Consider the following 10,730-nt stretch of genomic DNA (forward strand, 5'->3'; position numbering starts at 1 on the left):
TCCATATCTAAAGTTGGCATTTTCTCAAACACTTGGAGAGCAAGAATAAAAGACATGGTAGAATTGAGAAGAGACTTAGAATCAAAGTAATTCAATACAAGAGATTAACAACAATTAATAATGAACAACAATGAAAATGAGATTTCCAATGCATTAATAGAATCCAAAACAACAAAGTTAAATCTAAGATCTATGAGAATTGAACAATTACAAGCACTAACAGAGATTAGAGAAGAAGATCTACAACATGAACAAAGTAAATTGAGAGTTGCAATGGATTCACCAAGGAATGGTTGAGAATTGAGGAAATGAAGATGAACCCTAGAGAGAGATTGGAGTCTCTTTCCCTACCAATGTAACTAACTAAAAATATCTAAGAAAACTTGTGGAATGAGTGTGTGGATGTGAATGTGTGTCAATCCCCTTCAATCCTTGGTTCTTATATGCAGTTTGGCGCCAAAGTTGGTTGCTGAAACCCTCCAAAATCGCCAGCCACGTGTTGCAATAACAGAATCACGTGTGGACTACGACGCGTGCGCGCATGGTACGCGTGCGCATCCCTGGCTGATTCCGCAATGTGGGCGCGAGCGCATTGTGCGCGTGCGCATACATGGCCGAGATCAATTCTTTGGCTTTTTGTGCTTCTCTCCACTTGCATGCTTCCTTCCTTGCTCCTTTGATCCATGCCTAGCCTATTTCAACCTGAGATTACTAGCAAATACATCAAGGCATCTTATGGAATCAAGGATGAATTAAAATTATCAAATTAAAGGCTTAAAAAGCATGTTTTTACACTTAAGCACAAATACGGGAAAGATAACAAAACCATGCTAATTCATAGGCTACATGCGAGAAAAGGTCATCAAAATACTCTAAATTTAATACAAGATAAACCCTAAAAATGGGTTTATCACCTTCACAACCAAAATTGTGCACTCCTTGATCACTGGTCCTTGGGAGATGACCCGGGAATTAAAATTCCTGGTTTATATTTGTTTTGAATAGTGATGATTTGACCTTCCAAACTTTGGTGGAGGATTGTTTGTCGGTTGGGAACTATGCTATCAACGTAATTATTTTGTGAAAGTTCTTAATCGACGAATAATCTATTCCTACCAAGTTTTTTGCGCCGTTGCCGGGGACACTAAGTGCAATGAGTGCTATAGTTTTGGTTGTTGTGAATATGTAAATAGTGTGAATACTTGATTTTGTTTTCTTACTTGACACTAATTATTAGATGGCGCCTCTATCTAACTAGTAGCAGTAACTAACATTTTTATTTGTTTAATCCTAGGTAAATAGAGATAATTAGGATATATATATATATATATATATATATATATATATATTCATTTGTTCATTGCTCTTGTTAATATTATTGAGTCTTTTCTTTTTTTTTCACCATGAGCTATCACCCTTTTGACTTGGAGTTTGGTTGTTATCATGTTGTAGGGGATGACAATGCCAACTTCGGGTCGCATCAAAGTATGGGAGGCCAAATTGAGGTAGGGTCGCAAGCAAGCACTTCTTGGCAACAAGGACCTTCGCATGGACCCTATGATCCTAATGCCTATCAACCTCTCATACATAGTGGAACATACCATCATTACAATTTTTCTCCTTCATATGTTCATGCTCCATATCCTCTACATGAGACATAACCACTATACTCTCAAGTCCCTTTGCCATTACCACCGCCAACTCCTCCTCATTTACCTTACCGATCACCATACTTGAAGCAACCTAACCTTCACCATCATCCCACTCAATTCAACCTTCCTCATGAGGAGAATAATCTTCAAGCCTTCATTCAAGAACAACGAAAATTTCAAAGGAAACAAGACAATTGCATGGCAATTCTTGCCGAGGTCTTGTCCTGTTTAACACTTCCCTCTACCTCTAACAACCTTACTCCTCCACAACTTGTGACACCTAGTGATCAACCCTTGCTGCCTCCATCAACCCTTAAGTCTAGCATTAATGCTATAATTCCAAAAGGAGGCGAGCTACTTTAGAAGCTAGACCCTTCATCCACTCTTACCAAGGAGGAGCCTAATGATGAATTGATTGATGGGGATGAGAACTCCGTTGAAGATTGAGAAAAGGGAAAACTCATGGTAGGCACCCAACATGAGCTCCAAGAAGGTTTAATTGTTGAAGGGAGCTCAAGAGTGAGAGAATTTGATGATGATGATGAAAGTACCTCATCAATCCCTCATGACCAAGAGGATAGATTACCATACCAAGAAGTAAGGGAAGATTTGAAACATCTTCCACCTCATGTTAAATATGCATTCCTTGATAAAAAACATAAATTCTCAGTGATAGTTGCAACCGATCTTTCCAATCAAGAGAAACAACAACTCCTTAAGATCATCTGAAAGTACAAGAAGGTGATTGGATGGAGCCTAAGTGACATTGTGGGGATAAGCCCTCAAGTGTGCCTTCATAAAATTTTCTTGGAAGAGGGTACTAAGCCAATCCGTCAACCACAAAGACGGTTAAACCCCACAATCCTTGATGTAGTCAAGAAAGAAGTAACTCGCCTCTTGGAAGCGGACATCATCTATCCCATCTCAGACAGTGAGTGGGTGAGCCCAGTCCAAGTGGTGCCGAAGAAATCCGGGGGTAACCATGGTGAAGACGGAAAGTGGAGAGCTTGTTGCAACCTGAATTCACAATGCCTAGCGGGTGTGCATTGATTACCACCGGCTGAATCAAGCAACGCAGAAGGACCATTACCTGTTTTCGTTTATTGATCAAATGTTGGATCGCTTGGCAGGTAAATCCCATTACTGATTCTTGGATAGATATACTGGATACTTCCAAATTCATGTAGCTCCTGAAGATCAAGAGAAAACTACCTTCACTTGTCTCTTTGGAACATTTGTATATAAAAGAATGCCATTTAGCTTATGCAATGCACCAACAACGTTCCAAAGGTACATGACAAGTGTTTTCTCGGATCTTTTAGAGAATTGCATGGAAGTATTCATTTACGATTTCAATGTTTATGGTAGCTCCTTTGATGATTGCTTAGGAAACTTAACTAGGATACTAGAACGATGACCCAATACCAACCTTGTATTGAACTTTGAAAAATGTCACTTTATGGTGAAGCAAGGCATAGTATTGGGTCATATTGTATCAAGGGACTGAATTTCCGTAGACCCATCTAAGATTGATGTCATTTCGAGTTTACCTTACCCCTTCTTGGTGAGGGAGATCCATTCCTATCTTGGTCATGCATGTTTTTACCGCCGGTTCATCAAGAATTTTTGCCAAGTTGCCTTACCCCTCTCCCGCCTACTTCAAAAGGGCGAGGAATTCCATTTCGATGAGGATTGTAAAATGGCTTCTGACAAATTGAAGGACGCGTTGACCACAACCCCTATTGTGTGAGGACCAAATTGGAACCAACCTTTTGAGATCATGTGACATGCCTCGAAACACGCCGTAGGTGCCGCGCTAGCACAGCGCGATGGTAACGCTCCTTACACTATAGCATATGCTTCAAAATCCTTAGATTCGGCCCAGTCGAATTACACCACAACTGAAAAAGAGCTTTTAGCCATTATTTTTACACTAGATAAGTTTTGACCTTATTTGCTAGGCACTAAAGTAGTGGTGCATTCAGACTATGCCACTTTGAAATATTTGCTGAGAAAAAAGAGTCAAAGCCTAGGCTAATTAGGTGGATATTGCTTTTGCAAGAATTTGACTTGAAAATCAAGGATGGAAGTGGGTCCCAAAATTTAGTAGCGGACCATTTGAGTCGGCTTGAACATTTAACCTTGGGCCCTACTCTATCAATGACTCATTCCCCTTAGACACCTTGCAAGCAATATCCCAAAGTGCACCTTGGTTTGCCCCGATTGCTAATTATTTGGTCGCTCGTGTTTTTCCCCCACAATTTTCGAAGCATCAAAAAGGATAAATTAAAGAGTGATGCTAAGTATTACCTTTGGGATGATCCACATCTGTGGAGGTGTGGGGCGGATCAAGTAATTAGGAAGTATATGTTGGAATCCAAGTTTCAATCTATCCTTCAATTTTGCCATTCATCTGAGAGTGGCGGTCACTTTGGCCCGCAGCGAACGGCAAGGAATATGCTAGACTGTGGATTCTGGTGCCCCACTTTATTTAGGGATGCCAACTAATTTTGCAAATCTTGTCATCAATGCCAGAAATTTGAAAATACACCACAAATAGATAAAATGCCCTAACAACCGATGATTTTTTGTGAAATTTTTTATGTTTGCGGCATAGATTTTATGGGGCCATTCTCAAAATCTAATGGGTTTGTATACATTTTTCTAGATGTGGATTACGTCTCAAAATGGGTGGAAGCAATTCCTACCCGTTGTGATGATGCTAATATTGTTGCTTCATTTTTAAGAAACAATATCATTTGTAAATTTGGGTCGCCACGAGCGATCGTGAGCGACAAAGGAATCCATTTTTGCAACAGGAAAATTGAGGTGTTGATGAAAAAGTATGAGGTTCTTCACAAAGTTTTCACAGCCTATCACCCCCAAACTAATAGGCAAGTGGAAGTCTCCAACAGGGAGATCAAAAGAATCTTGGAGAAAGTGGTCAACCCACATAAAAAGGGTTGGAGTTCCAGATTGGGAGATGCATTATGGGCATTTAGGACTGCCTACAAGAACCCAATTAGAATAAGCCCCTTCCGCATTGTCTTTGGGAAGCCTTGTCATCTTCCAGTTGAAATCCAACACAAGGCATATTGGGCGGTGAAGCTTTGCAATCCGGATTTAAAGGGAGCGGGAATAGAATGCAAGCTCCAATTGGAGGAGTTAGAATGTCTTAGGCTAGAAGCATATGAGAATTCTAAGTTTTATAAGGAAAAGGCCAAGACATTCCATGACCAAAATATTTGGAGGAAGAGCATTAAGATAGGTGATGAGGTGCTTCTATACAACTCAAGGTTGTGGTTGATGCCCGAAAAGTTGAGATCTAGATGGGATGGACCATTCAAGGTGGTGGATGTCAAGCCTTATAGGGTGGTTGAAGTGGTGCACCCTATCAATGGAACTACATTCAAAATCAACGATCATAGGGTGAAACCTTACCACGCACAACCCAAGCATGCAAAGGAGTTGGAGATTTTCCTCCTTGGAGAGGATCCAAATAATCAATTAACTCATGCAAGTGGAACTTAGGACTTTAAACCAAAGTGTTAGGTAGGAGACATTCCACCATAGTAACATTATTCTAACCCTTCTCCTTTTGTTTATAATTCTTAGACTTAATTACTTTCTTTTGGATATGTTGATTCACTTAGGATTAGTTTAATTTTTGAGTTAGATAGGTTAATTTGCTTGTGGGTCATGAATATTTGAATATTTGTCTGTTTGGGGTTGAGGTTTTGATAGATTTAAGGGTGTACCTTAGAATTGAGAATAAAAAATTTTGGAAAAACAGGGATCTGTGCGTGCACACAAAACTTATATTTCCTGCATGCTGTGCATGCGCACCGAGCTGTGCGCGCGCACTCACCGAGCTGTGCGCGCGCATTCACCGAGTTGTGCCCTCTGTTCGCAGCGCTCGCACGGCTTGTGTGTGGGCGCTACCCTATTTCCTGTGATCTGTGCATGTGCATCTGCTTGTGCGTACGCACACACCACTCTTTTCGCACTCTCTATGTGAGCGCACAGGCTTGTGCGTCTGCACACCAGCTTGCACCCATTCTGTAATTTAAAAGTATGTAAAGCATGGTTCTAAAAACCAAACCGGACCGGCCAGTTCAATCGGAATAACCGTGAACCGGTCACTTAGCCGGTCCGGGTAAGGCCAGAAACTGCTTGGCAAAAAACTAGTGAAAAACCGGTCGAATCGGCGATTAACCGGTGAACTGGCAGAACCGTCCGGTTTTTTAGTAGGTTTTTGGTTTGAAAGTAATACCCCTAAACGGTGTCGTTTTGTCTCTTTAAAAAAAAAAGAAAGGCTAAACTAAACAAAGATGAACCCTAATTCCCTAAATCAATCCCCAACCTATCTTCTTCCCAAACTCATCTCTCTTCTCTGAGAACCATAAAAGCCACCCAGAAGTACGCCACTGCATCTCGTTGCCACAGTATCCCGCCACCACTGCATCCCCCACCGCGTCGCACAGCGCCAAGCTCCCCTTCCGTGTGTTCGCCGATGACGCGTCCTCTGTCATCGCCGTTGCTCGCCTTTCATGTTATCCTCCCCGTAAGCGAAAACGGTAAACCCATCTCTCCTCTCCTCTCTTCTCTGAAGACTGAAAGTGAACCATAGAAGCCACCGCAGCGACAGTTTTGAGCACTGCAGCCCAACAGCCCCCACCGTGTCTCTGTAATTGCCGACCTCGCCTTCTCTATGTTCGGCTATTCGCCGGTGTCGCGTCCTCCGTCGCTCGCATTCCTCCTCGCCGAACTCGCCTTCTCTGTGTTAACTAGTAAGCACTGATTAGCCATCTCCTCAGCGTCTGTTTACTGGTTTAGTGTTTATGCATTTAGCACGATTAATTGGATTTTCTAAGGTTATTGTTTGCTGATTTATCATTTATTTGTTATTTCTGATTTTCTGTGTGTTGAATAGTGATTTGTTTTGGGGGGAGATATGGCTTCTGGGGCCATTGTGTTGAACATTAATTATTCTTAATGTTAGTGTTTTAGCTGTCCAAATTTGTTGTTGGTGTTGTTGTCAGTCTGTATTCTAGTTCATTTCATTCACTTATCCATGTTTTGTGGTATTTCCCTTTCATCCCAACACAGACCTTTTTCTATTACTCAATTTCACCATTTGGTGTCTTTTTCTTTTTCCTTGTCATTGTTTCTTTTCTTTGCATATGTCATTTCGTACTTTGATTCAATTTACCTTTTATTGTAACATCAATCATTACATACATCAGAAATAACAAATAAATGATAATTATGATTTTGATAGGATACCTTGATTAGTTGAAAACTTGTTTGTTAATGTTTCTTGTGATTAAACATTATGTGTTTGTTATTATTTGCGTTTTGGTTGTTTTTCGTTATGAACTTCGATATTTGAAGTCATTTGTGAACTTTTAATATTAAATTATGGATAATTTATGGTATGAAATTGTAAAATTTTAAATTTTATTAAGCTAGAAATTATTAAATTTATATATTCAAATTTATATATAAGTTTTTTAATAATTTTATTTAATATTTAATTAAATCGGTTAAACCCCGGTTGAACTCCAGTCAAACCATTGAACCATTGAACCAGTGGCCTTATCGGTTTATTGACCGGTCCGATTCTCACAACCTTGATGTAAAGTTAATCAGAATAATTTTTACAATTAATATTGGAGCAAGCAAATTAACAATCACAATTATTTGAAACCATGTAATAGGATATAAAACCTAAGTCTACCCCCAAAAAAGTTATGTATAAATATAAACCCTAACACTGCAAAAGAGCATGAAACAAATGATAAAATGTGATATATGGTTTTATTGTATCATAACAGTAAAATTCAAATTCAAATAATGTGCATAATTGCAAACCCATTGAATCGGAAAAAAAGTTAATCCTCTTTAAAAGAAGGAATTTTTTACAGAAATAAAATGTAAAATAAAGAATTAAAGGCGCAACAAAACATGGATTAGGCAGAAATAAAGAAAACTGGAATTTCGAAAATGAAGAATGCGAAGAAATACGTGATTGGAATGGATGGATAGACTGAAAAGAGAAAAATCTTGCGAGTGGGATCTCAATGAATTCACCCAAGAAAAAATGTTAATAAATCTTCATTTTCACAATTTTTTGGTGACAACGTATAGGAGAGTTGAAAGAAGAAATACCACAATTTTACACTTCTCTGCAAATATTTAGAATTTGGCAATAATAGTGAAAAGTATTAAAAGAAGAGAGGGACAAAGAGATGACAGAAGTCACTAATTTTCCATCTAATCATTTCATTGTGTCATTCTATTACAAGGATCAGAAATTGTTAAATTAGGAAGAATTTTCCGTCCATCCTATTAAAGGCATAAACTTTTCATCTCATCAAACCAATAGCTCTAATAAGGGAGGGAACAATGTCAAGTGATATTTTTCTAATAATTTGATACTATGACAATAAAGGAACTATAAAGTTAACTCCAAAATGATGCACATAGCTTTCTTTCTAAAAGTTTAACACAGCACATTATCTACAGGACATGTAAAGTTTTATCCATTATACCAGCAAAAAGATCATCCCTATTTTGATCCGTCAAAATAATTTTATCTAGAGCAATAAATTTAGCATCCTATTCAGCTCCATATCAAAATACTTTTATCTTAGTGCACCAAATTGCCTTCCCTAATTAGCTCGATGATGCTTGAGGTTTCTCCATTTATCCTTCAAATCAACCTTCAAAATAGCCAAAATTCAGAAAGCATAAGATTAACAGAAGAAAATATGCACAGTTTTCAAGTGTTTAAAGGGTACTCAGTACTCACATCAATTCTCTCTTCAAATACATTCATGTGAGTACTAAGGATTAACTTCCAGTTTCCTTCACCATACCTGCATAGGAGAAAAACAGGGTGAATGAGAATATGAATTTTTAATACCTGGAAAATTATTAAGTCTGATACCTATTTTGAAATCTAAGTGATCGATTGTTTCTGATTCTCTTTTTTTTTTCAGGCAGAAAGGACAGTAGTGCGGACTTGTTGCCGGTAGCCTAGGCTGGACAAGTAGAAATGAAAGTTCCTCATGAGCAAGACCCACTGCTGTAGCTCCGCTCACTCGGTCAATTATGTTCTCCTATTAGTTATTCCCTATCCATACTTTTCTTCATAATTGGTTACATCCAAACATAATCCCCCCCCCCCTCTCTCTTTCCAAAAATAATTTCCAAAACTTAAAATGAATTTTTTTAATTACTATTTTTAGAAGTTTATCCAAAATCACTCTAGTTGTACAGTAGAATCATTGCAAGTCATATTATCATATTACAGTAATATACTACAAATGATTCTATTATTCTTGAGAATAGTTTGATAAATTTAAGAATGTTTACCCTATCAACTATATCTGTCTAACTATTGTAATGAAAAACGAAATGAAAGCTTATGGTTTTACTAGCCATTATTTTTGCACTAGATAAGTTTTGACCTTATTTGCTAGGCACTAAAGTAGTGGTGTATTCAGACTATGCCACTTTGAAATATTTGCTGAGAAAAAAAAGTCAAAGCCTAGGCTAATTAGGTGGATATTGCTTTTGCAAGAATTTGACTTGAAGATCAAGGATGGAAGTGGGTCCCAAAATTTAGTAGCGGACCATTTGAGTCGGGTTGAACATTTAACCTTGGTCCCTACTCCTATCAATGACTCATTCCCCTAAGACACCTTGCAAGCAATATCCCAAAGTGCTCCTTGGTTTGCCCCGATTGCTAATTATTTGGTCGCTCGCATTTTCCCCCCACAATTTTCGAAGCATCAAAAAGGATAAATTAAAGAGTGATGCTAAGTATTACCTTTGGGATGATCCACATCTGTGGAGGTGTGGGGCGGACCAAGTAATTAGGAAGTGTGTGCCGGAATCCAAGTTTCGGTCTATCCTTCAATTTTGCCACTCATCTGAGAGTGGGGGTCATTTTGGCCCGCAGCGAACGGCAAGAAAGGTGCTAGACTGTAGATTTAGGTGCCCCACTTTATTTAGGGATGCCAACTAATTTTGCAAATCTTGTCATCAATGCCAGAAATCTAAAAATACACTACAAAGAGATTAAATGTCCCAACAACCTATAATTTTTTGTAAAATTTTTTATGTTTGGGGCATAGATTTCATTGGGCCATTTTCAAATTCCAATAGGTTTGTCTACATTTTTCTAGATGTGGATTACGTCTCAAAATGGGTAGAAGCAATTCCTACCCGTTGTGAGGACGCTAATATCGTTGCTTCATTTCTAAGAAACAATATCATTTGTAAATTTGGGTCGCCACGAGCAATCGTGAGCGACCAAGGAAACCATTTTTGCAATAGGAAAATTGAGGTGTTGATGAAAAAGTATGACGTTCTTCACAAAGTTACCACAGCCTATCACCCCAAACCAATGGGCAAGCGGAAGTCTCCAGCAGAGAGATCAAAAGAATCTTAGAGAAAGTGGTCAACCCACAAAGAAACGGTTGGAGTTCCAGATTGGGAGATGCATTATGGGCTTATAGGACTGCCTACAAGACCCCAATTAGAATGAGCCCCTTTCGCATTGTCTTTGGGAAGCCTTGTCATCTTCCAGTTGAAATCCAACACAAGGCGTATTGGGCGGTGAAGCATTGCAATCCGGATTTAGAGGGAGCGGGAATGGAACGCAAGCTCCATTTGGAGGAGTTAGAATGTCTTAGGCTAGAAGCATATGAGAATTCTAAGTTTTATAAGGAAAAGGCCAAGACATTCCATGACCAAAATATTAGGAGGAAGAGCTTTAAGATAGGTGATGAGGTGCTTCTATACAACTCAAGGTTGCGGTTGATGCCCGGAAAGTTGAGATCTAGATGGGATGGTCCATTCAAGGTGGTGGATGTCAAGCCTTATGGGGTGGTTGAAGTGGTGCACCCTATCAATGGAACTACATTCCAAATCAACGATCATAGGGTGAAACCTTACCACGCACAACCCAAGCATGCCAAGGAGTTTGAGATTTTCCTCCTTAGAGAGGTTCCAAATAATCAATTAACTCATGCAAGTGCAACCTGGGACTTTAAACCAAAGTGTTAG

The 10,730-nt window shown here is 39.0% G+C and overlaps 2 protein-coding genes across 2 annotated transcripts; both read left to right on the plus strand.

Moving 5' to 3' along the window:
* The first annotated feature begins 4,274 nt into the window (after positions 1–4,274).
* On the plus strand, positions 4,275–5,183 carry LOC130962869 (uncharacterized). Its single transcript, XM_057889028.1, has one exon. It carries the CDS (start codon positions 4,275–4,277, stop codon positions 5,181–5,183), a length of 909 nt encoding a protein of 302 aa, XP_057745011.1.
* Positions 5,184–10,205: 5,022 nt separating this feature from the next.
* Positions 10,206–10,730, plus strand: LOC130962870 (uncharacterized). Its single transcript, XM_057889029.1, has one exon. The coding sequence runs from the start codon at positions 10,206–10,208 to the stop codon at positions 10,728–10,730; it is 525 nt and encodes a 174-aa protein (XP_057745012.1).

The sequence above is a fragment of the Arachis stenosperma genome, chromosome 2 (assembly GCF_014773155.1).
Source record: "Arachis stenosperma cultivar V10309 chromosome 2, arast.V10309.gnm1.PFL2, whole genome shotgun sequence".
Classification (NCBI taxonomy): domain Eukaryota; kingdom Viridiplantae; phylum Streptophyta; class Magnoliopsida; order Fabales; family Fabaceae; genus Arachis; species Arachis stenosperma.